General features: G+C 46.0%; 1 protein-coding gene across 2 annotated transcripts in view; it reads right to left on the reverse strand.

Annotated features, from left to right (window-relative positions):
* The window catches only part of AP2A2 (adaptor related protein complex 2 subunit alpha 2), a 1,261,084-nt gene that overhangs the window by 1,100,057 nt on the left and 133,711 nt on the right, over nt 1-27,316 (reverse strand). For both annotated transcript variants that reach the window (XM_069624009.1, XM_069624008.1), the window contains exon 2: nt 15,700-15,768. In XM_069624009.1, the coding sequence (XP_069480110.1) occupies nt 15,700-15,768 (69 nt within the window). The remainder of the gene's footprint in view (nt 1-15,699; nt 15,769-27,316) is intronic.

Consider the following 27,316-nt stretch of genomic DNA (forward strand, 5'->3'; position numbering starts at 1 on the left):
ATGGTGGTGCCTTATCGTGGATAGATTTGTGAACCAGGACAAGACATCCAACCTTGTTTTGCATTGTCAGCCATCCAGACTGGTGACGGTACAAGGACCTAGGTGTGAAGTGAGGGAGTGCAAAGAATCCTGGTTGCAAAGTTAATGATCTTGTCGAGAGGACAAAGCATAAATGGTGAGACCAAAGAGGATGCTGGCACTGTAGTCCAGTTTAGAGAAGACGTCAAGTGGTTAAGAGATGCTTGGTGATGTTGAAAGGAAGAAGGTGCCCGATTTTCCTAATATTTAGTAGGTGGAGGGGCTGCTGTTCCAGTTTTGGCGATTAACGTAGAGAAGGTGTAAGAAGAGTCATAGATGACGCAGAGGTTTCTAGCTGAATACGAGTAGGGGAGAACATCAGTTGGGAACGGAGTAGGCAGAGGAATAGATGTGAGAGCTTTTGGCAGGGAAGAAGAGCACCTCTTATTTGGTAGTGTTCAACATCAGAGTGCAAAGCTATCCAATATTTAATGGCAGAGAGACAGTTGGACATTTTTGATAGTGTGATCAGAGGAGAATTCAGGAAAAGAGAAGATTTGTGTGACGCTCGTGAAGAGTTTGTACGGGAACCCAAAGGAGGAGATGAGTGTAAAGAGGAGCAAAACCAAGACAGAGACTTGTGGAACACCAACACTTAGAGGAGTGAGTTCATGGGTGTTGTTGCTCCAGGAGAATTGACGAGGCACAAGGTAGGATTCAATCAAGGCAAGGATTCCATCGCCAATCCCAAAAAGAAAGAGTATTAAGGAGGCCAGAGTGATTGACAGTGTCAAAGGCAGCAGACAAATGAAGAAGAATTAGGATCGAGGATAGGTTGGAGTTCTTAGCCGAGGCAATGAAGTTGGACACATTCATGAAAGCAGTTTCTGTGGAGTGACAGGAGAGGAAACTTGCTTGTTGTGGGTGTCTAAGAAAATGGCTAGACAGTTGAACACAGCCCTTTCACGCACTTTAGAGTATTGCGGAAGGAGGGACACAGAGCAAAAGTAAGCTGGTAGGTTCGGGTCAGCCCCTCGCTTTAAGAGCAGGATGATCATGGCGGTTTTGAAAACAGAGGGAAAGCAAGCAGAGTCAAAGGACAGGTTGAAGAGTTCAGCGAGGTGAGAGGCCACTAAAGGGCCAATAGGCCTAACTAGCTGAGGAGCAAGAGGGTCTGATGGCTCACAACTGGGGTTAGTTAGCCTTTATATGTAGAGATAGCACTTAGTCAGTATTAGTGGGACTACAGTGGGATATAGAGGCAGAGGATGATGGTAGAGTAGGCAGAGTGTAAAATGTTTGAGGAAGGTCAAGAGAGGATGGCTAAATTTGGAAATTTTCGCTACGAAGTATTCAGCTAGATCATTAGCTGTGACAGAGAAGTTGATATACATACACTTAAGAGGAGCCCTTTTTTCTCTATCAAGAGTGGACTTGAGAGTGTTTAGGGCAGAGAAGTAGAGTTGCCGGTCCTCGTGCAAGTGGGTACAACTCCATTTGCGCAACATCCAACGCACTCAATGCTTTTGGTATACCTTCTCAAACCCTGAGACATGCTTGTTTGCAGTACTCCCACAACTCCTCTCTAAAGCTAAAAAGGCCATCAACTGGAGAATCAGAAATGCAAACAGTTAAAGACAAGCAAAGCACTATCCCGCTCTACCCACCATGACTGAGGAACCTCATATACCACTCACCCCCACCCTTACGCAATTCAGAAAATATTTCCCAACCCACCCTCTTCAAGGAGCACACTCACATCAACAAACCTAGCCAGTGCCTCTCCTGATGACCACACTTTAAAGCCCCTGCCTCATTTCACTTCCCACCTACCATTTCAGGACTATTACAAGTTATCCACTAAATGTTAACGATTCCCAGCTACCCAAATGGGGTGCCAGTAATAAATGCTAGTTTGTGAAGACTAGCTCCACATGTCGCCAAAACCAGTGCTGGAAATTGAAAACATTTACTGGGGGAACCAGCTGGAGGGCTGATGGACGTGGCCCCACATTAGGTCATTAGGTCATGCAACCAAGTATCTGGCCATAGAGCACAAGCCTGGATATTTGCATAAAATCAAAGAACATTTATGGGACAGAAGAATGCCCACAGTTCTCATCCATCTAGCACATAAGCTGATTCAGTATACCGTACACTCATTCATCCGTTCGTTCGTTCGTTCGTTCGTTCGTTCGTTCGTTCGTCCATCCACCCGTTCGTTTGCTGGTTTGCTGCATGCTCATCTCCCACACAGTGCACAAAGCACCCACGTTTAGGAGTTTTAATCCTATGCACACCCCCAAAGTAACATGCAAAAACATATCTTGCGTATTTGTGATCTTTCTCAAATTCCGGAAGCTCCTCAAGACCTTTCTTTTCATCTCCTCCTTCCCTTCCTCCCATCTCTGCTAAATCCCACAGTTGCCGAGATTGATGACCAGGGACCTTCTGTGTCCACCTGGGTCCTGGCCTCACACAGCCAATCTCCTTCAGCCTCCGCCCGCTCCGAGCACTTGCCTTGGCACCCACTGGTCTGTGCTACCACAGGACTGTACTCACTATTCTACTGCCAGTTGACCACTCTTAACAAGTCACATAACAGCTGCTAACCCACCCCCAGGACTCCCCCATGGTACTCCTAGCACTTATCCCCCTCCCTCTTCCCTTCTCTCTTTCTGCACTTGCACGTTCTGAATGCTCACAAGGCCTAGTAGGACTGCATCTATTTTTCATTGTTACATTTGCTTTTAATTCTCATGTGCCCGCCCTGTTGCCCTGTGGGCGCTTCGAAAAACAATTTACTTGCTGTAAGCGCCTTAAAAATGCACAATAAATAAAATAGTATTTAATATTGTGGTTACCCTGCCTTCACGCGGCCCCATTTGTGGTAGAAAATGTTAAAGAGGCCTGGGAAGATAAAGTCATGTGCCAAAGATTACAGTACGTTTTCAAGAGTGGGAATCATGTCATTAGAATGCAGGGGTCCTGGTGCCACCAACGATCATTCAGCTACACGACCACATCAGCTCTGCAATGTGCAGGATTTAAAATAAACGAACACTTTCATTTCGAAAGTTTGCTGTAAACCAGGTTTATATGGTGTGTTCGCCGATTTTTTTAAAGCTGAGAAATAAAAATGACATTGTGAAACCTGCGGGGAGATTATACGATTCAGAAGGAACCGAAGCATCGTTGTTAAAACCATACCTCGTCCCGGACACACCTTCCGTTCATTTGCTCTCGGCGTTTTCTTTTTTTATCCAGAAACGTTGTAAACATCTACCGTCTCCCAGCAGAGTTGCCGCTCGGAGAGCCAAAGTGATGCATTAAGTCCCGCTTTGATTATGTTAGGAGGCAGCACACCGACCGGCAAGTTTGAAGTCTTTAGTGGTTTGGACAGCCCAGAGTGATGGCAACCACGATGCCCCATGGGCGCAGTATTTACACTGAGGATGAAGCAGGGGGCACGAATTTCCAGAGTGGTGTGGACGGGGCTGAGGGGCAGAGCTAGGTGGCCAATAATGCATGTACCCTGAATGGGAGAGGGGGGTAAGGGAGCCACAGTGGAGAAGAAAGAGGCTGCTAGCTTAACATGGCCTAAGACTGCAAAGGAATACAATGGGGAAAGGGTCAGAAGACCATGAAAAGAGAAGCCAAGGGCGCCAAAAAAAGCAGCCTGCAAGATGACCAGGGTGGCCATTGGCCAGCCATTTTTAAAATGACATAACCAACCCATGGGGGGGCAAGGGTGGTGGCCTTTTATACGGCGCTGCTGAGGCTGAAAGAAGATGTTCCCACCCACCCTCCCGAAACGAGAGGGGTAAGAGGAAGCAGCCAAGTTGGGCAAAGCAGAGAGTACATAATGACAACTGCGTTTCGGGTTGCGTTCAAACGTCGCAGGTGGTAATGTAAGCGACCAGTTCAAGAGTAAATACAAAACAAGGGTGATGATGTAAAGGGGGAGGAAAAGAGTCGCCCTCCTGCTAACAACAAGGGATCGTCTGCAGGCCGGGTGTCAAGGGTGCCCAAAAAACTGGAAGAACTTTGACTTTCCTGGGCACACATATAACGAACAGCGCTCCGGCCAGCCCGGAACAACCCCCAGGGACGGGGCCAGTCCGATGCACCAGGCAAGGGAGTTGTGGCTGTTAACAAGTGTTTAATGAAAAATTGATAAAGTCTAGAAACTATTTATGATTATGCTTAAATAACCCTTGTGTTAAGTCAGCTGGTCGCTTACGATCCTACAATTGTTAATGTTTTCAGATTGTGATGTGATGTAAAATATGTAATAAACCTGTGGCCCGTATACACAATGAGTGGCTCTCAAATATCTGCTTCATTATTGTGTGACAGTGTGAGGCTTAATGACCGGTAGTAGGGGAGGCTTTCGAAAGAGTGGCTGAGTGCTAAGACTATGTCAGATGCTGGCTCCTTTGCATATAGAGTACATATTGGGAACATAAGAATAACAGCACATTTAAACAACCATTTCTGCGAGAGTAATTCAAGCATTCATTCCTTCCGAGAATGCAATGCAACCCAGATATGGTGCTCATTTCATGTATCAGAAAACTCACCATAACTGTACAAGACATATATACACCTTTGGACGGTTTTGCTATTCAGGCCTGGGCTGCCCAGACGAGCAATGGACGACGTCAGATACAGCTTGCTAATCAGTTGTACATTGCCACACATCTCAAGATTTCAAAAGTAAATCTCGGTGGTCAGGTGACTCGGTACATCCGGTGCAGAGAGGATCCTCAACCTGGGGAGATTGGGGCCTTGTGTGGGTCTCCACGTAACAGTGCTCTGTCAAGACAATTTTTGCCAGAGGACAGCCCTGTCTGGTTCCGGCCCATTTCCTCCCCTTGCCAAAACCATTTTATGCCCGTAACCATTACTGGTGTACAGCAATCTTTCTTCCTGAAGATGGCCTCTGGTTCCCTAAATACCAAATAAAAGATTTGAACTATCTAAATTACTGAGCAAAAAAAACGATAACATTTCATGTAACACTGACCTCACCAAAAGCACCTGCATTCAGTTTGGGTCTATTGGCTGTATGAAGCAAAAACAGAAAACGTGCACGATAAATGCAAGAGGCGGCATGCCATGCACACACTGAGTGAAGCACAGGCAATTCAAGCAAACATCGCGCCACTTCCCTTCATCCTCTTTAGCCTGCCTATTAACACACCAATCTCTGGTGTAACACCCTGTTATTACGGAATTTAAGAATCCTGCCACAACAAAAACTGCCTGCATGCCCAACAAAGAGGTTTCCTTCCCTGTGATGAGTGAGTATCAACCCATCTCCCTTCCTTGCAGTTCACAAAGAGTAATATGCACACTCTACTGAAAGATTATAGAAAGTACTGTACCTTGTTAGTTTACAGTCATGCCCAAGGCACATTATACGAATGATAATAAACAAGTATAATCTCACCATTGCAAATTAATTACCAACGGTCACAAAAGGACTGTTGCTCTGCAGGAGTACAAAGACGAGTAGTGGCTAAGTGTCTTCACTGCCCCACACCACAACTAAACCAGCAGTAATCCCAATCATAAAGGTGACAGCCACAACCAGACAGGTATGTCTCCTTCATTGTTTGGGGCAGCATAGGCCAAAGGCAGGTTATTCTTTTCAGGAGGAGCCATAAAAAACAGTAGTAGCAAATAAAAGAATGTCAACCCAATGGTTCTATAAAACTAGTATCTTTAATCTGTCAAAAATGCATACATCCAGCAGAAAAACCAGAGACCCACTCCCCCTCAAGGGAAAACATACAAGCATACTTTCAGAATAAAGGAGAACTTTAGTTTGCAAGCAGGGTTTTTCAGGCCAATGATTCAGCAGCAAAATGTCAAAGTAATTGCATTTGGTATTAAAAAAGGTAGAGCAGGTGGCTTAAAATTCTCTTGGGTCCTTTCAACCAGACCCAGGGAAAAGGTCCCACTCCCCTTTAGTTTTGGTGTTTCAGGGCTCAACAACATTGAGCCTGGCTTTTCGGCGTCAAACTAGAATTCTGGGTGCTTTTGCCACAGAGCTAGGGGCAAGTTGGGGAGCAGCATCAGCTGGATCCAACGAAGCGGGCGGTTCGGCAGGAGCACAGCTTGTGGGTTGAAGACCCTGGGAAACTGAAGGCAATATCAGCTCACAGACGATGGCAGCCCCTGCAGCATGTGATGCAGAGACACAGACTTGCCTTCTTCAGCAATCCGGCGCAACACAGCATCATGGTACTGTAGCAGCAACACTTGGAGCCAGAAGCGTCTGGCAACTTTGCAGGCAGTGTCAAGCAGGGGACTCTAGAAGACTAAACGGGCCTCATATTAAGAGAGCAGAGCTTCGGCATGGGGTGAAGATGCAGCAGATTTAACATGGGCATCAAGGCATTTCAGAGATCCAGGGTAGGTGTGGGGGTGCAGAGTGTCTGCCTCTGTTCTTTGGGTGCCGGGAGGCTCAGTCCACAGTCTCTCAAGATCTCTGGAGCAAGGCAAGTCCTTTTTACTGCCCTTCCCAACCAGAAATATTTGTAGAGAGCACTTGCATGAATCCATCAACTGCAGAAAGTAGGGTACCAGTCTGAGTTGCAGTAGGTCTTGTACAGCAAGCTGATCATCCCAAATAGGCCTATAGGATGGCTAAGGAGAAGAGCTGTTCTCGTAGTTTGAGCTCTTTGTCTTCACCTCTCTGGTCGAGTACTTTAGGAGTAGACTGCACCCCCAATCAGGTTCCAGTGAATCCCAGCAGTGTCCAAAGATGGATCAACTAAGGTGAAGGGATGGCTGCTGTATGCAGAATGCTACAGTGGATTGGTCTACAGCAAGTCTGTTAAGGGTCCAATCTTGGCAGCTGTAACAAGTGTCCATCAGACCTCTGACGTCTTACCCAGAGTACCATGACGGCAGGAAGTGGGAAGAAGGACAAAGTCTTGGAGCTCTAGCAAAATCCAAGATGGGGAGAACCTTTTGTGGACTGTAACTTTCTACTGGGCTATTCCAACGCCCCAACCCTTCCCCTGTCTGCTTACATCAAAAGAACTACACAAATCAGCACTCCGGTCTGAGGTGTCTATTGTAGTGACAGGACTTTCCTTGAAGCACTGGTTCCCAAGAGACCTCTCTAAGCGTGTTCCTGTTTCCTGGAGGAAGGGAACAACCCTTCTCAGGGGTGGAATCAAAGAAGGCTTCCTGGGCTGGAAACAACATGTTTGTTTTGGATACACCCAGCCCAGGCAGTTCAATGCACACAAGCTGCCGTCATGAAGAAGTCTCCAATCTAACATAAGAGGGCATCACATGCTTGTGGATTTATAATTATGCAATCTCAATAGCCGCCATGTCAAAACTAAACATGGATTATGTTTAGATTGTGAGAACTGCCACCAGATGTCTGAGCTATACAATCATAAGGTTTTGAGTCAGAAGTGCAAACAGTTAAAAAGCCACCTTTGTAAGTTGGAACTTTAGGTTATTGCAGCTGTGTTCAGAAATACAAATTACCTTTAAACCTCCTCTGTTGCCACTGCAAGGCTGCTGGTGGGGATGTCGGAAGACAATAATAGCAAAGGTAAATGGGTGCACTTTGCTTTTGGCAGTGAGCATTATCAAAGTAGGGTCAAATTAGCAGATCTTTCAGAAACTGAATTACCCAGATTATCATAAATCAAAAACATGTCAGACTATTTTACCCTCGCAGAAGGCATTCGGTCACGCCAACTGAGGAGACTTGTATAGCATAGAAAGTTATATGTAATTGCCCATGCACACATTCTGGCCCAGTGGTGTTATCGACTAGGTTATTTGAACAGCACTCTTGCCACCAGGAAGCTGCTTCAACAGAGTGATTTGCTAGTTTGAATAGTGGGGCCATTAAAGAAAAAACAGCTTAATTGTTAGGTTAGATTTCTACCACATGGCAACACCTTTGTTCTTGAACAGAAGCATGATGGTCGGCAGAGGAGAGTTCTAAGCTTTCATCTGAAGGATGCATGCTTGTCTTAGCATGAACAGTAACACAAACATGTACCATTTAGTTGGTCCTCAAACTGCGGAAAAATGAATGCCTCTGGAGTTGCAGGAGTAGATCCAAGGCCACAGAGAAGTAGAAGGCTCCATGGCATGGTGTTTTTGCTTATTGCCAAGGTATTTAGGATGTTTTCCCTGAATGCATTAGAGGGTAATGAAGGTCACAGTACAAAATGGAACACCAACATTTGTTCTGAGAAATAGAACCCTGTATTTACTAGGAGTAAGATAGTCACTAAGGTGAGTCACTTTGTTATACTGCTACGTCCCGTCCCCTTTTCTCCATACTTGTGGGAGATTCCCAAGCACAACCAGAGGTAGTAAGGGTGGATGGAAAATCCCTTCACTGAAACAAGTTTTTTAGGACAGCCTGGCCAAAATTGGGCATCAGCCCTGGAGCTCAGGTCTAAGGAGTAATGCTTGCAGAAAGCTGATGGGGAGGCCCACGTAGCCGCCTTGGCGATGGACTCCCAAGGAACATACTTTTGGAAGGCAACAGCAACCGCTTTGCTGCGGACTATTTGAGCATGGTTGCCCCTAGATGGTTGAAGGCCTTGAATGTTATAGGCCTCTGAAATGCACAAAGCAATCCAACGGGAAATGGATGCTTTGGAAGCTGGTTTCCCTTTAGGGTCACTGAATGTGACAAAGAGTTGTGAGGAGCTTCTGAGTTACCCCGTTCTATCAAGGTAAAACTTTAGGGCTCGTCTGATATCCAAATTGTGTCAAACTCTCTCAGCATCAGATGCCGGGTTTGGGAAGAAAACTGGTAAGGAGATAGACTGAATCAAAAGAAAGTCAGTTACCACCTTAGGAAGGATGAGTGTAAAGCACAACTTTATCCTTGTGGAAAGTGAGGAACGGATGTTCCACAGAAAGAGCTTGGAGTTCGCTTACTCGCCTTGCGGATGTAATGGCAATCAGAAAAGCAACCTTTCAGAAAGGTACTTAAGATCAGTAGTGGCCATGGGTTCAAACGGCTTATGGTATAAAGCAGTGAGCACTACATTTAAATCCCATTTGGGATGCAGAGTGCAAACAGGCAGGAAAAGACAGAGGAGTACCGCAAAATACCTTTTGATGACTGGATTAGTAAATGAGAAGGAACAACTGTGGACGGGTAGGCCACAATGGCAGATAAGTAAATTCTGCAAGACAGAACATGAATGCCAGAAGCTGCGAGGTGGGACACAAAGGATAGAACGGTGTCAACCATAGCCTGTCTGGGGTCGAGCTGTTTAGCTAAGCACCAGTGGCAAAAACAGAGCCATTTGTTCCTATATTGAGCCCTCGTAGAAGGTTTCCTGGCTGCTTGGATAATGCGCATATTGACTTCAGACAGATTAAACTGTGCTAAAGATCTGAACTCAGGCACCAAGCCGCCAAGCTGAATGATTGTGTGGAGGGGTGCCACAGCTGGCGATCGCTCTGGTGAAGAAGGTTGGGAATCAGCAGCAATCTGATTGGAGGAAGAATCAACAGATGTTGAAGTTGAAGTTCCGAAAACCAGAATCTGGCTGGCCACCAAGGAGCTATGAACAGGAGTGTGCAATTCGATGCACTCCTGAGCTAGCAGAGTGATGATGAATGAGAGGCGATGGAGGAAAAGCATAAGCCTTCATGTTGTGCCACAGGACCTGATGCTCCAAGGCCGTCCCTGGATGCATAAAGAGGAAGTTTCCTGTTTGTAGATGTCGCAAAGAGGTCCACTTCTTGAGTGCCCCACTGGCGAAAAATTTTGGAGAGGACATAGCAGTTCATTTCCCACTCGTAACTGGCTGCCGACTGACGGCTGAGTGAGTCTGCAGCCACATTGATGTGAACCGGGATGTGTACAGCCTGGCGCCAGACCTTGCGCTTGATGGCACAGTCCCAAATTTGTATGGCTAGGTCCACAAGGAAAGGTGACTTGGTGCCACCCTGCTTGTTGATGTAAAACATCGCCACAGAATTGTCAGTGCAAATACAGACTACCTTGGTACTGACTGAATTCCAATGGAAAAGCAGGACAATCCGGTCTTGAGAGACAGTCATGGATGATTTCCACCAATTCACTGACAAGCCCAACATGGAACAGGAGCTGAAGGAGAGACTGAAGATTGGTCAAGGCCATCTGTGGGCCAGGAGTGCGCAGGAGCCAATCGTCCAAATATGGATAATCATGAACCCCCTCCAGTCTGAAGAAAGCTGCGATGACCGACATCTTCGTAAAGACACGCAGCACCGAGCTGAGACCAAAAGGAGCACACGAAACTAGAAGTGTTCCGCTCCCAGGGAGAACTGCAGACATTTCCGATGCGGGCTCCAAATCAGAATGTGCATGTATGCATCCTGGAGGTCTACTACACTGAGCCAATCGCCTTTCCGAAGAGAGGACCTTATTTGGCAAAGCATGATCATCTTGAATATCTATTGGGGAAGAGATAGATTGAACTGGGAAAGATCGAAGATAGTGTGCAGGCCAGCCGGGTTGGGCTTGGGCACTGAACAGACGGGAGTAGTAGCCCTCCCCTAGCTCCCTGAGGGGAACAGGCTCCACCGCTCTGAGGTCTAGAAGTTTCTGTACCTCGGCTCTGAGGGAGGGCGACCCGGTCTGCTGGAAAGGAGGGTTGAAGGGTGGGGCGGGGGGAGGAGAAAACGGAAGACCGCCCGAGCGATAGACAAAACCCATCTGTCTTCGGTGATGGTCTGCCATATCTCCAGATGAAACGAAATTCGTCTTCCCACCGGAGTCTCGTGCAACCGACAAAAGATATAATTTGGAAGATTTTCCGGCAGGGAGACTATCGGTCTCTGGAGAGGAGACTGATGGACGAGAGAAAAACCGGCCACCTTGCTGTTGTTGCTTACGGCAGGCCCGCCAACCGGAGCTTTAGATCGGTGCGCACAGCGATCTTGAAACCTCCTGAATCCAGAGAAGGACTGAGTTTGGGACCCTGACCTCTGTGTATAAGGGGCCTTAGCTGGAGCGTTCGCCAGGACCGATAAAGACGTGGCAGTCAGTCTGTGCGCTCCTGTGGTGATAGAGTAAAGGCTCCAGAAAGCACCCCTTCCTGTGGAGCGGGGGCCTCGGGCACTGGAATATCAGCAAAGCCATCACATCCAGCACCCGGTCATGACATGCTCTGACAGAGAGGGCTGTTCATCGCTGTCCTGGCCCGCCTGACCCTCATCCAGTGAAGCGGAAGCAGGAGGTTGATCCGCTGCATGTGGCGCCAAGTGTTGTCTAGTGGTGCACCCAAAGTTTTTTCTACCGGGGATAGCGGTGGCAGAGAAGGAAGTGATGGAGGAGGTCAAGCGGGTAGAGGAGGAGTAGGACGTGGCACCACCGGGACTTGTGTAGATCAGCTAGGGCAGAAGGCAGCACCGGAGATTCAGGATACATTTCCCTGAAAAAGACCTTTAAAGTACACCCTCATGGGATAGGATAGAATATATATATATATTATTCATGGATCCTATAACAGATGCACTGCTGTAGATCGCCAAGTTAAAGTAAAATAAAATGCGATACAACGGGTCAAACACTCGAAGGCTGTTTCTGCAAGGTATGGGATTGACAAGATCCAGAAAATCTGAATTTGGTGCCCGGTCTATACAGGAGAAATGTAGAATGATTTCACAGCAGAACGTAATGTAAATTGCATTGTAGATTTGTCAATATGCCATTATTGGTGGCCTCACAGCAGTTGGCTCTAAGAAAAAAGGGGGTGGGGTTCATTAGTGGGACAGGCAGATGTTAAACCAGTGGTGCTGATGGGTGCAGGTTGGAAGAACATGGTTCCTGAGTGCTGATCTGCGTTCTATGGGTTTGGTGGAAGCAGCTCTGGCGTATGTTATCTATTAAGAAGAACCCACAAATGCATAGACTGCAGCTCTTTTGGTCGGTTTAGCCGCTGATGTGGGGGGAGGGAGTGAGATGAAGCTTAAGGGGAGAGCTTAGTCGTGGCTCACCTAATGTTGATGTGCTAGCGGCTATCCTGTGGTGGGCGTTAGTGGGGGGACGTGGGACATTGTGTATGTACTGCTAAGGTGGTAGGAGATCTTAGAGTGGAGTTGGTTAGTCAGGGGAAGGTGGCAGTAGGTCTTATAAGGTCTCGCAGGACCAGGCCGCTGTGTTGAGCGATGCAGTTGCGCAGGAGACGCTGGCCAAATATGCGTAGCACGCTTCGCTACATCCACGCATCCATGCCTATAAGAACCCAAGGTAACAACCCTCTTCAGCAAAGAACTCGCAGGACAAGACTGCAGTGTTGAGTGACGCAGGTGCACAAGAGACGCTGCCCGGCTATACATAGCACGCTTTGCCTACGCATCTGTGTCTAAGAACCGAGATAGGGACCCTCTGCAGCAAAGCCCTCGCAGGACAGGGCTGCAGTGTTGGGCGGCGAGGGGGTTGCGGTGTAGAACGTGAGTGCGGCCAACCTCACCCTCCTGTCTGTGGCCGCCAGGTAAGAAGTTGCGGGAGAGTTCGCTTGCTTCACTCCACGCAGCCCCCCTGACATGGTGCCCCTTCTCACTCTTGCACATGTGTTGCCCCTCCCACCCCAAGATCTGTCCTTCTGCCCCCCTATGCTCACTGGCGCTCCCAGATACCGTAGGTCGCGTGCGCTTCCTTCCATCTTGGCCATGCACGCTACCTTGCATCTCAGGCTTTGCGTTCTTCGCATCCTAGAGGCCGCGCATGCTCCCTCACATCTTAGGCCGCATATGCTACCTCTCATCTTAGGCTGCGTGCACTCCCTCACATCCTAGTTCGCGTGCACTTCCCTTGCAATCCTTGATTGCGCATGCTCCCTTGCAACTCTAGGCCGGTCTCTCAACACATGGCCGCACACCCCCCGCGGGCCCTCTCCTGCCCACTATCCTAATCCCCATGCCCTTTCCTAGCGCCGAACCTCTGACCTATCGTGTAATTGTTCTTTTGGCGTTTTTGTTATCCATTGTCGTTTGCTCACATTGTAGTGCCTGCATCACTGCTCTGATCTTCCTTACCTCGAGGTTCCGCAAGTGATCGTCGGTTCTCTTTGTTTTTGTTTCTTCTCGGTTGTTGCTTACATTGTACTGCCTGCATCCCTGCTGTGTCCATTCTTTACTTCTGGGTTCTGTTGGTAATTGACTTGTCAATATATTGCATCTGATTTTCTGTCATTCTTCTGTGCCCCTCCTCCTTCTGTGTCCCCCCCACTTTAGTAGTGTCCCCCGACATCATCCTCTTAGCTTACCACCCCTCCACTCTCCCTTTCCCCCCCACCCCCACTCTGCCCTCTGCACCCTCTATGGTGCTCTCGGTCTCACCCGTATTCTTCTAACTGCTTTTCTATCGACTATCCTATTCTTCTCACTAAGTCTGGCAGGAAGATGTTCAAAAGGGATTTCCTGGTCTCCAACCCAGGCCTCCCTATCGCTGATACATATACCAATGCTTCCTCCAGACAGTCCCTTACCAACATCCTCTTTGTCGTTCCCTCCCCAGGCCTATGGACCACCTGCCCCCCCCCATATGGTCTCTGGTCTCCCGCTCCTTTTTCCTCTTCACGTATTAATGGTGGCACCCAGTGGAAGGCCCTCCTGGACCCATTCCACTCCTCCAAGATCATAATTAATGTTTACCTAAACGGCACAGTCTTGGTCCAAGGCCCTCCGGCCAACCTTCCAGTTGCTTCCCGCGCCTTATCAACTTCCTTTCTTCTTCTGCTGTCCCTTCTTTCCCCCTCTTTGGCTCCTCTGCCTCCTCTATCCTCTGCCACCTCTATGGCTGCCTCTGCTGCTTCTCTGCCCACCTTGTTGCCTCCTTCCTCCACCAGCACTCTGGCACTCACCTCCTCCTTAGCTAGCTTGCCCTCTCTTCCTCCTTCCTCTGCCCATCCTTGGGTGCCTACAACACTTCCGCAGGGTGTACCTCTGACCTGTACCCCTCCACGGAAGTCCTTCAAAGGGGGCAACCTGCTTCACATTGCTACTCATGACTCTCCCTCAGCTGTCGAACACTCCTCCTACATCTGCCATCTCCTGGAAGAACTCGATCTGGATGTATTCTGTCTGAACGCGACGTGGTTCACGGCCAGCTTGGTCACGAGCTTTGACGCTCTCCTTCCTGATGGCTACAAGATCCTCTCTGTGTCCAGGACCAACCGTCCCGGTGGGGGTGTAGCCTTGATCTTCCCAGAGTGGATCCCTGCTTCTGTCATTCCTATGCAGGACTACTCCTCCTTTGAATGCCCGATCTGCAGCCTCTCTCTAGCTCTCCTGGCCTTTCGCTCACTGTGGCCACCATTTACCGGCCACCCGGCCAGGTAGCTTCCTTCCTCTGAGTGGGCAGACCTCTCCTCCTCCCTCTCAACATCTCCTCCTCTGAGACCTTAACATCCACTTGGATGCTTCATGTCCTTCTGCAGGACTCTTTCGCAACCTCTGCCAGTCAGAGAATTTTTCTTTCTCTTATGCTGGAGAGGAACTAGGAGCAAAGTGGTTAGCACAGTGTGGTTGTTTTATTGGTGGTTGCAGGATTCATACTGTCCCTTGGTTGTCTTGGGTTCGCAGTTATAGTTGTGTGAGGTTCCTGTTTTTATGCTAGTCTTGGTTGGATGAACAGCCCGGTTTTCAGTCGTTTTCTGAAGGTAAGGTGATCTTCTGTCATTCTGGTGAAGAGCAGTGACCTTATTGTCAATACAATTAGTGTTTTATAGGTCGGAAAAACAAGAACTTCAATTATCATAACATGTAGTGATGTATTTTGCTGATAAAGTAAATCGTGAAGGCATCCGTTTTCTAAGAGATGCGCCAATTGTCAGCTTTGTGATATACATAGGAAATGTAGTATGGTAGGTTTGAAGGAACACAAGACTTGTGGCATAACAAGAAATATAACACTTCTGCTTGATGGAATAAACAATAAGTGGTTACATTATAAAAGGTTTCCCCTTGCATGAACTACACTAAACTAAATCAGAACTATAACTTCCCCTCCACTTCCTTGACATGCATATCCGGTTACGGCTTGTGAAAAACAGTCAACATCATAACTCACCCCTTCACGCATACTAAAGCAGGTGATTTATGCATTGATGGCAACATGCCTGTTGCATTCGGGGGATTGTAGTCCAGTCCTTACTTTAACTTTGCATTCTGGGGCATGTAGTCCTGGATATAAGTTATAAAGCCAGGACTACAATTCCCATCAACCCAGTGTAAAGTAGCATGTTGGCTTGTATGGTTCTGGGGTCAGTTTAAAAACAGTTTCAATATGTGGGTTACTGGAAGGTGGTGGAACATGGGGCTAGATATTCGTGAACTAACAAGATTTACACGTTTAGCGCTTTGAATCTGAGCCAAGAAAAAAAATGGACAAGGGTAGATGGCTTCCATATTGTGAAGGGGTGTTGTGTGGGGGGTTTGGGTGAGGAGGGGGGGGCACAGGTGCAGGTTTTTAAAGACCGCATTATCAGAAATGGATGTGTTACTGTGGGTTTTTACAACACATGGGCGGTCAACACTGAAGGGCATTCTAAGTGTAGAGCTTGTGCCCTTACACTTAAACGTTCAATCAACAAGAGAGTTTTAGAACGGAGAAATGCTGCAACTAGACCATTAAATACAAGCACAAGCAATTTACAGTTCAACAGCCTGGACACTCACCCTTAAATTTAGATCGGATGTTGGCAAGTTCCTTGTTTATTCTCTTTATTTCAGCCTCTTTGCTCTTGCCTGAAATCCAAAGAGAAAAGCAAATTATAAGGCAAAGCAACAAAAAAGAAAAGTACCACGTCAGTGTACCGTTATAAACCACAATGTAGAGTCGCTATTTTAGTGACATTCCAACACTGCCATGTTAAGTCTGTGGAAGGTGTTCCCAATTCAGGAAATGGGCATCCTAGTATAGTCAATCACATCACTGCAACTACCTTACCCTCAAAATTACCCAAACACTTACATTTACACAGAAGTTAATTTGTCTTTCCAATAGCATCCCAATGTTTTATAAAGTCTTTACAATATTCCATGCTCTGAAGGGCTTACAGAAAATCTGAAATGCTACCAAACGGACATCACTTGAGCACTATTCAACTACTTACTTATTTCTGATGATCTCAAATAGCCTTATTGTGGAATGTTTTTGTAAAACAGACTATCCCATGGCAAGAGGTCATGTCCTATGGTATCACAAACTATTAGTTTTGTTCATAGTTCAGTGTTAACAAACTCGTACCTCAATGTCTTTACAGCCAATGGAAGAGCAGCTTTGATGGCCACAAGACATCCTACTAATGATCAAACTCTCAAATCAAAACCACGAAACGAGACATACGCTCTCAATGCTTCAGCTATGTCTCTCAATCCTGGTGTGTACTAGATTTGAGAAACAATTAGTCTTCACCAATCCCGTCAATGGATAAGGAATAACTTACACAGTTATCTGGAGTACACTAAGAATTTTAGTTGAAATCAGGTTTATACCCAGAGTGCAGCAGTGTTTTTGTACTATACAAAAATGAACAATCTTGGTAATGCTAGACCAGACACAACCTCCTTCTTTGTCCGACTCCAGAATGGCTGTAGTTTTAATCGTAACCCATTTGTTATTGAGGCACATTAGCCCAACTTGCATATCAATGAGAACACATTTACTGGGTATAGAGACTTTGCAATCAAATGTTACTGCAAAGTCTAAAATGGGGCCTTCCAACGCCTATTTTTAATCAAACACATATATTCTGGAATTGGGCCGATTAGATTCTAGATTTCCGAATCAATGGAAACCAAAAGTGCAGGCCAAGACACCTTATTACAACACCCACAGTGATCAGCTGTTCAAAGCAATCAGCAATCAAACAACAAGCAATGGGGTTGTCCTCCTACATTTTTAAAGTTATGCAGGATTACAATTAAATTGCTACAGGCATTGGAAATTGAAAGGTATTCTGGTCTGTGACAGGTCTCCGAAGAAGTGCAATGGTGGGTGATAAGAAGGGGGAGTTTTTCATAAAGCTTAATTCTTCGTGGAACAATGGCTACGAACAAATGATGCTATTGTGCATTTTCCTTCACTGTGTTTCTTTCAGTTTCAATAGTACAGTTGTAAAAAAGATTCTGTAGGCGCCCATTGATGTGGGGTGGAGGGTGCGGGGGGGAATTCAGCCATTCAATTCAACCAGTCGTCAATGTGAGACAAACCATATACAGACAAAGATGATTCCAAAAAACTCAGAAATTATTATAAAAACAAATAACCCGCTACAATGTTCCCCATCCCCTTGCTACCTTCACCTTTCTTTTACTCGTGGCACCTGCCCTCTCTCTGCTGGAACCTCTGGGCTCCACTCATACAGCTTTACTGGCCAGATTTTATCTTCAGCATCCACCTCATAATCTGCCTCATCGTTTTCACGGCCTGCAATTTGCACCGCACCTAACCTGCCTGCAGCAATGGTTTGACTTTCGCAAAGCCTGTGCCGTCTACTGCATCCTACCTACCGCATCATCGGGTTTACTTGCCCTATAACTACTGTAGTCCCCTGCTTCACTGGGCGTCGACGTCCGTTATTGCCTTGCTTACTGCTAACTGCCCATCTTACATCGTTAACACTTGAACATTCCTAATGCATTACTTCATGTCTGCCTGCCTGATGTAGCCCCTCATTCCTTAAAGCGTGGCTTTCTCCAGGCTACTACCATTCTTACCTGTCTTACCCAATTGCATGTCTGTTTTTTCCCGACTTGTCCACGCACTTTGTGTTTTGTATTTGTATTGTTCCTCTCACCACTCTCACCCCTTTTTGTCCAGCACTTGCACGTTCCAAATCGTCTCACGACCTAGTCAGCGCGTTGTCTTCTTCTCCCCTTCCTGCACTTGCCCCTCGTCCCCCTCTTACCTGCTCTCATTTTATAGCACGTGTACGTTCCGAATGTTACAAGACCTTTTTTTAAAACTTTATTTATTGTTCAAAAGGCATACCACTTCAAAAGCAATTTAACCTTTTCATTGAGCTAATGACATAACTGTGATGCACTTATTTTCGCCCCTTGCAGTTCAGTGATAACTTTCTGGTCTCCGAGTCTTTTCACATTTTCCCCGCATCCCTCCCCTTTCCCCCTCTTTACAAGATCTTTTAATAATGTTTTTGTTATTTTCCCCCTATCTTGATGCGCCCCTTAACACAATTCTCCAGACCCACATCTGCTGAGATAGTGTGCCTCTTCAAGGCCTTTCCAAGCCCCCACCATGTGTTTCAGGATTAGTAGCACCATGCAAGCATGGGTAAACTAAGACCTACAACTTGAATTGTGGACCCACCAGAAGTAAGGTTCTGTCCCTCCTGACATATTAATCCACATGTAGTTTTCACACGTTTAGAGCTTCTCCGCCTGCTTGAGCCATGCTTCTTGTCTACTTCCTCAGTATTTTTCCTTCAGGGCAGAGGAATCCACAGCCCCAGGTTCATCAACTCCCCCTTGTACATATCAGAGCCATTTCGTTGAGCCACCTTGATCCAGTTTCCTAACACTGATTGCATATTGACTATTGCTGAGCCGTCTCTGTGCCTTCCCTGATGCTGACTGGCGTTTCTTCTTTTTAACCCTCCCATTTCTTGCAGGAGGGCGGCAAGCAGTAAAAGGCTGAGCTGGATGGATGGGCACAGGGAGGGGCAGGGCACACAGGCCAGGGAGCCGTGGAAGCCCTGTTCACCGCCCTGCTGCTGTGCATTTGCCAGACAGAAGAAGTAGTCTTGGCAATGCTCCCTGCCCCGTTTGGGCCTCCCAGGCAGCAACATGACTGCAGCGCACCATCCACAACTTGCACGTGACCCCAGTAGTCCGGCATCTCCGTGTTTTCCCACACCTGGACCCATGTGCACACGTGCCAGCCAGCCCCACATTGCTGTGCAATGTGCTTTGGTGTATAGTTGTGTTTTATGAAACAGTGTCGATATTGCTTGTATTTTCGATTTGTATTTAAGTCAGGCTCATTTTGTAGATCTACAATTATAATTGTGCATTCATATTTTGTGTGCATTCATCTCAGCATATTGAACACGTGTATGGTTCCCCATATTCATAGTGTGTTTAAATAGCAGACTAGGTGTTATTTATAAGACAGGAATATAAAAGGAAGAGATGCTACTGTGCCTGCTCCACGACTCTGCTTTCAGTGATAAGTGTTTTATATTTTTCTGTGTCCGTGGATAGTCTTGTATTGCGTGTTGTGCAAATATCCACATCCACACACCCTCCAGTCCCCACCCTACTCTACTTGAGGCTGGGTGATCTGCTACCCACCGTTTCCTCCCCTGGTTGCTTCTAGATCCATTGCTGACAAAATGCCTGCTCTCTCCCTCCCCTGTTAATAGCGCCTCACACCCTCGTTTCCCTGCTTCCTTCACCATGTTCTTCCCACTCCGATTCCTGAAGCTAGATCCGCATTCAATAAATATCCTAAAAATGATAATAACAATCCTTATATAGGGAAGCTTTGGAATTAACCCAAATTCTGTACCGCATTAAATGTGGTCTTAATCTAATCGTATCATCTCTGGGACTGACAGCTCTTTCCGGGCTTAAGTCATACGGGTACCTTTTGATACCCCAAAGTAGCACTGTAGGAACTAATTCTCCTCCCTAACAACTTATCTGGGTTCCCTTAATCCCCATTCCACCGCTCCATATAAAAGGCAGCAGACAAGGCCTTGTCATTTATTTTTTACATAAAGATAGATGAAAGGCCAGTAGGTATGATGGTGCTTCACAAAACCACAAAAAACAAAACAACAACAGTTAGACCAGTGACAGAATCAGATATTCAAAAAAAATGGGAGAGTCAATAGAACATAGCTGTTTTCAATCCACATTTGAAACCAAGAAAGGACTGACATGCCCTTAAGTCTGGCGGCAAGGCATTCCAGCTCAATGGCGCCGCAAAAGGGGGAAGGCCTCTGGGTAACTAGTGTTACCTTAGCCCTTGGCACTTACAAAACATACATTGTTTTATCTGAGCACCCTTCGGGCTAGAAGCCAGGAGAGTCTACTCGCCAGATAACTAGTCGCCATATAGGCATTTGTGCATGATACAAAGTAGCCGAAAAGAAATTCTACTATCCATAGACAACCACAGTAGAGCCCTCCTGGCCGCGACACATGATCAATTCTGCGCAGGCCCTCAATTGCACGCATTGAATTGTTTTGAACAATTTGCAGACGGTTGATTTCACCCTTGCCCATGCCGTGAAGAAGGCTGGAACAATAATCTAATCTGGCCCCATTACCATTAATGGTACATACAATGGTGGCACAGTTAGAAGATTTGAGGAGGAGTCTTAGTTCCACAAGCAGTTTAAGATAGTACGAAGTAACAGACCAGACTATTCACGTGTGCTTTCATGTTTCGTTCTTAGTCGAAGATTACGGCAAAGCCTTAACCTAAGTTTAGCAATGACACATCATGAATCCTGCAATCTAAAATTGCCAAAAATTAGGACTATGCTTGCGTAGTTGAACCGCCGTGTATCATTTAGGGCTGATCCATTGCCCACCATCCAAGTTTGTAAGAGACTGGATAGAATTGATGGTAACTGTGTCTTTGCTATAGTCGCCTACAAGAGCAATAAAACTTTGTGGTGTTGGCGTAATTTGCATAAATCTCACTATTAGCATCCAACAGTTTGAAAAGCGGCATAGTAAAGATGTTAAAAAGTGTTGGGGACACACAGGAACCCTGTGGAACTCCACAAGTCACTAAGAATTCATCCACCATTGCATCCCCGTTGAAAACGTCAGCTTTATAGTCCGCCAGGAAAGATCTAATCTAGTTGGCTGCTGCTGGAGAAAAGGAGGCAGAGAGTAATAATCTAGAAATTAACATTGGGCGGCGGACAGATCCAGAAGCATAAGGAGTGCTATGCTAGCTTCCTCAAGGATATAAGATGTTAGCCTTGCGATTCAATTGTGGAGACTCAGTGTTATGAGTACCCTAATACCCTGACTGTCTCTGACCCAGGATGTTATATTTCAACAGAAATTCCTGTATCTGTATGTAGGCTACCCTATCCAAGATTATTAACAGAAATGGTACGTTGGTGATAGGGCAATAGTTTACAGGCACACTCAAGGGAGGATTTTTTTTTTTTTAGCAGAGGAGAGATCGATCCCCTGCTTAATGGAAGATGGTACTAGATTTTCCTGAAAGGATGCATTCACACATTTAGTAATTAAGGGTGACAACTGAGTTGCACACGCCTCAACCACTTAAGGAGGAGATATCCCCTTTCAATTTGTGGGTTTTAGTTGTTGTAATATCTCCAATACTTCAGTCTCTGTAACTACCCTAAACTCAAACATCGGGGTGGTGTCATGCGATTTGGAGGTTTCTGGATTAACATAGTACCTGCCTAAAACAGTAAGTTTGATCACAATGTCCACCAGGATATTCCTAATCTTAAATCGTCATGGCAGTCTTTATCTTTATTGACCACAGAAACTACTGGGTAGGGGTATTCCAACTCTTTGAGGATTTTAAAAAGTGATTTAGAGTTGGAGACCACATTAATCGAGCCTTTGATCATGTGAGAATTTCTGTTGCAGACAAGATGGCAGATTTATGAGCCTTTACTGCAGTGGAGTATTTAACTTTGTCATCATTGAACTCAGTCAATCTCCACTGCTGAAATGCTCAATTTTTGGCATACATTTCTGGATGTCTGTGGGCTACCAGACTTTATTTCACCAACCAGGTTTCCTCAGGGGATAAACAATTAACCGCATTGACCATCATGTTTTGAGTATGAATCAGCTAGGTCACTGGCAGTGGAGTGATTGGCCAAATTGTCCAAAGTAGCCAATAAATAGGGCACCATGGATGAAGCTGATAAATTAGCACTAATTTCTAAATGTAGCCATGCATTGGTTTACTTTACATTTAGTATACTGTTAAGAGCAAAGAAGGTTGAACTGAGTTAAGATGTGGTCGGACCATTTCAGCGTGTAATCTCTACATTGATCATAGTAACATTATAGCTGGCCACCCAATCAAGTGTTCTGCCCTTAACGTGTGTTGCTGCATCAATGTGCTGGCAAAAGCCCAAGTCCAGCATGGTGGCCTCGACAGCAGCCGTCATCGATTCAGAACTATCAGAAAGCCCTAAATTGAGGTCTCCTAACCTTTGACAATGGTTTAAGTAGGGGCAAAAATCAGGTAACTAAATTAAAGTAGGAAATCTGCTATGTTATTGGAGCGACATTATAGGAGAATAATATTGATAGTGGTGTCATAATCAGTTCACAATTTTACAGACAAAACCTCACAATTGAACAAACTGGCGACCTCGACTTGATCTATCTGAAGGGAGGCTTCATATATTAGTGCTACTCCACCACTCCTACCAGATGTAGGATCAGCTCTGAGAATGTTTTATCCTGCAGGGACTGCTAATGAGATTGCTGGGCCAGCTACTGCATGCAGCCACGTTTCCGTAACCGCAGAGATATCCATTTGTTTGGACAGGACATAATCAGCCATTTCTGTGGAAAGCCTAATTAGAGATTGAGTGTGACGCAGCATGCATTTGAGGGTCCAACCATGACTCTCAGCTCTGGACTGTGGAACACCCATCACTGGAACACAAGATGTGCCAAGAACCTCCAGATGCAAAGTAGTAGAGGAGGGGGAACATGTGGTGCAATTATAATTTGGGGCATGTTGCAAGTCATCTAAAATGATACCAGTCCTAAACAAATTCTGCACCTCACTACAACAGGATACATGCGCAACATCAAGATGGTTAATAATCAGGCCAGTGCACATACATCTTGGCTGTATCTGTGGGGAGAAAGGAGGTATTTGCAAAAGTACTGTCAGCACAAGGTAGGAGTGCCATAGTCTTGTATGTTTCCAGTATATCCGTCACTCTGCTGCTTCTGGGCATATAATCCGAGGCCAAGGGCCAGATTCTGAGCTTCTGCTAAATATAATGTGAAAATCCGACATTCTCCCCTCTAGTTTCCAGCACCATCCTTCTAAAGTGGGTGGAAATATTGCAAAGGGAGAGGTCGCGCTTTACAGCAGCAAAAGCTGCTAAAATCACACGTTGTGGTGGGAAACGTGCTCTGCTCCAGTTTGCAAGCATTTCTTTAAAGACTGCCACTTTTCCAATTTAATAACGTTTTCTTAAGCTTTCATTAAACTAGAAAAGTGGTGCTGCAGTCTATGAAATTCTAGGTTTATAAAAGGGGGAAAGTGTGCAGTGGAGTTTAACAGCATCTCATAGGTGTTTTTTTTGTTTAACTACTTTTAGTGACAAGCTAAACCAGGGCTGCTGAGAGGTTGCCGGAGCTGTCAAACTGTAAATCAGGCTCATGCAAAGGCGGAGGCTTTCATATCCCTGCACCACATTCTTTCCCCGTCAGAATATGGTGCAATTAAGAAATGTGTTGTTCCGACTTAGAACACCACATTTCTATTTTTACACAGACCTCTGAATCAGTTCCTAGGTGTGACATAGTAAGGAAATATATAGCAAGAAGGGGTATTAACCCACAGTAGGAACTTGCAGACTAGCTTTTAACCACAAGGATGACAACTCTGCTAACCAGCCACCATGCAGACGAGAACTGGTAAAAACCGGCCTTTCAAAACGGGCCCGGTGCAGACGCAGCGCAGGCAAGAAGATGTATCCTGTGCCTGATGGGATTTGTAGCTCTGCTTAACTACTCAAAGTCTACTTTGAGTTAGCATACAAGCTATCAAGGCAAAGATGGAGGCAGTAACTGCAAAGTATATAAGATGCAGCGTGTCAGTGCCTTATTCAAATCAACAGAAGTGCAATTAGTTACAATTTTAGATCTGCGTAAATGAGCCACAATTCCACACAACACAATCCTCCAAATTTCAGGCATTCATGGAAATTTCATACATTAAAGACGGTCTCTATTTTCCATGGTAGTGTGATGAAGGTGCTGATTCAGCGCCACACGGGGGAGGAGGGGGGGGGGGGCGCACCTACCAGCTGAGGGAATAAACAGAATGGGCTGGGATGCCGCTCGAAGGGGAACAAGGGGACTCTGGGAGCTGTAGTTAACAATCTAAATCAGGCCTGGAAAGGAGCAAGGGGAGTGAGATACCCTGTTTATGACATCAACACAAGGAACTTGTATGCACAAGAGTGAGAAAGGAGGTAACCACAGGTAAGCACACTATGGGGATGCCACAGGTTGGGTTTCACTCCGAAGGCCTGCACCAAACACATGGCTCGTGCACCACGGTCGAGGGAGGGGAGAAGCTGAACTGAAGTTGCCCGTCTCCAGCAGACCATAGTCACTGAGACAGCACTGGGTGATGTAATCCAGATCGGTGAGCAGTCCCCAAGGTTGTTTGTGGGAGCTGGGGGAAGTTCACCAGATCCAGAGAAAACATTTGCATAACACCAAGGCAGTCTTAATTGCTCTTTGGCTAGCCGGCATGGGAACGAGGAGGTGGAAGGGAGCAGTGCTCCAAGAAGAACCAATCAGACGGTAGGTGCTGGCGTCCCCGAGAGGTAACCAGCCCTCTGAGTGCCCACTACAATGCTTGCGAAGGTCGCCATCTAGCAGGTGCTGTGTGAATGTCTCCCTTCCGACAAGTTCAGAGTTCCTTCCGCTATGGTGCTGACCAATGGTAGGTTAACAAACAACCGGAGGTCAGCACAAATGTTTTTTACTAATTGTAAACGGTTTGCGGGAGGAGTGGGAATCACTGTGTTGCCACATGGGGAGGAGATGAGCGAAGAGAGGGCAGATCTGTTTGCTCCAATCATGTTCCATTAACATATGTCTAGCTATCGGGGTATAATGTATTTTAACCAGTGAGCTTCATGCGAACCTCAAAAGACGTAAAGTTCGAAGCGTAACTGTTCCCACGACCATGAACATTGTATTAGCAGTATAAACATTATGTTTGCTGTATGCCTGTTTGTCAGCTCTCATTAACCAGTTCTGTTCCGCTGTTCTGTTTAATTTGTGCTTGTCCAGCTGTAATAAACACGGTTACTTCTTGCCATGTGTGCGCTCCTTTTTGGACTACTTGTGGTAACTATTCATGACGAGCTTTGGGAGGACCCCTGATACAGTAGGGTCGGCCCTCTACCAATCTCCCCACAAAAATAAGAATGCCAGTGGCAGACACCACTACTAATATTGCAACTTTGCTCTACTGGGCTCCCCACCCACCTTAGTGGAACACCAAATGCTAAGACAGGTGCAGGTAAAAGACTTCCACAAGGTTTGCATATCGCAGTGAGAAAGACATCTTCTTTTTCACTCTTACCTGCTCATAAAATCTTTGGTGTTCGGTTCATTAAGGACGTTAATGTTAAAGGATATTTGTACCGCGCACTACTACCACCAGAGTGGTCCCCTGGCACTCTGGCGGCTCTGAAAAAGGGAGAAGGGTCTCGAGTTATTGGGAATAAGCTGGAAACATGCAAGAGAGCAGTGATGTGCTGATGGCAGCCTCAGCCCGGTGGGTCTGTTGGCTGGGCTTGGGGTGTTTTACGGTCAATAGTCGTCGTGTGCTGTTGTGCAAGTCTATGTGTGGTTTGTTTTGTTGCTGCAGTGTAGTGAAGTTTGTGCGGATTGTTGGGTTTTAGGTTTGTAGTTGTGTTTGGTTAGAGTTTGAGAGGTGTATGCAGAGGAATTAAATGGTTAGTTGATTGGTTGGCATTGCTGTCCTTGCAATTGTGTCTAGGTGTAATGCCTGCTATCATTCAGTATTCCATCCGAGTGTGGCATTTGCCAATCCCCAATATTATGTCTAGATGTGAGGCAGGCCAGTGATCACGATTCCATCTAGGTGTGGCGCATGCCATCATTCAAATCCTGTCTAGGACAATTAACAGTCTTTTTGCTCAACGTGTGACAATTATTCAGCTTGTCAGACTAGTTTATTATGGGATTTTATTTGCAGGTTTTGAGTAATCTTATCGTAGTCTCTTTTCTCCTTCACTTTTTACAAGCCCATAACTTGCCCGATAGGACTCCCTACCAGACCTGGACATTGCTACGGACACCCTCAAGATGTATTCAATTTTTTTCCCCTCCCATTTCCAGCACTGCTTACACCAATGCACCACACACAAGACTGTTGTGGTAGCTGGCAAAGTATAAGGCATGTTTTCTTTACGGACAACCGCAACTCCTCCTCCAAGGCCCTTGTTAGGATGAAGACAAATGTAAACATTAGAAGTGTTTAGCTCGAGTTGATGGAGAACGCAGCAACACGTTTTAGCACCTTTTATCCATCAGTACCCAAGCAAGCAGTAGGAGCATTGGTCAGATATGTCGATGAAATGTCACTCAACGCACCCAACTCAATCTGCCACTCCCATGCATTTAATCTAATGTCAGAGCAAAAAAGATACTGATGGAGTCTCCAGAGGGAAGGGGGCTTTGCATTGAGAACTTTATGAGCACGACCTCAATCAGATCAAAGTCAACTTTAAAAAGGTACATTTTTATGTCGCAGACAGGGCTTTAAGTTGCTGGAGCTAGTCTGGGCTAGCCCCTTGCAGTTCAAGAATTTCCCTCATCCAGGGTGCAGCGAACTGACTCCCACGACCTCATTTGTGAGCACACTGAAAGACACACCTACATAGATGTTTAAAAACGGTTTATTTTATTGAAGTCTTGGCATCAGAATGATTTAGCAAAATGCATACATAAGAACACTAGGTAGTATTCAAAATAACTGAGGGATTGGAACATACATTGGCCTATTTGTATTTGTTTTTATATTTGAACATCTTTATTTTAGTCGATTTTAATTGTAAATTAATTATATTTAAGACCTTTTAAAATCAATTGGACTCCCTTCCATTCCAGATACAAAAACGCGCATTCCCCCAGTTAGGCCACTTATTTAATTACCTGAGCACAATGTCTTAAAAGTTACTTAGCTCTTTGGGCAACTAAGGCTGCATCAGTCACTTCTTAGGCACAGCCCCCATGGTGGACGCATTAGCATAGGCCTTTGCTCTAACACAAAAGAGAACAATGGAATACAGACATGGATGCAAAATGATAAATGATCTCATTGGACATTTTTGTTCAATACAGCAATTTTAGTAAAATTGAAGTGGACCCACTTCGTGTCTTTAATTCAGCAAAGAAAGGCACATATAGGAGCAGTTACCAGAGCACAGGGACCCACTCTCCCCCCCCCCCTCCCTACTCCCCGCCCTCCTCTGGGCAGACCGAGGTACAAACGGATGTCCCAATATTATTATTATTTATC

The sequence above is a fragment of the Ambystoma mexicanum genome, chromosome 11, assembly GCF_040938575.1.
Source record: "Ambystoma mexicanum isolate Mex_15411 chromosome 11, UKY_AmexF1_1, whole genome shotgun sequence".
Lineage (NCBI taxonomy): Eukaryota > Metazoa > Chordata > Amphibia > Caudata > Ambystomatidae > Ambystoma > Ambystoma mexicanum.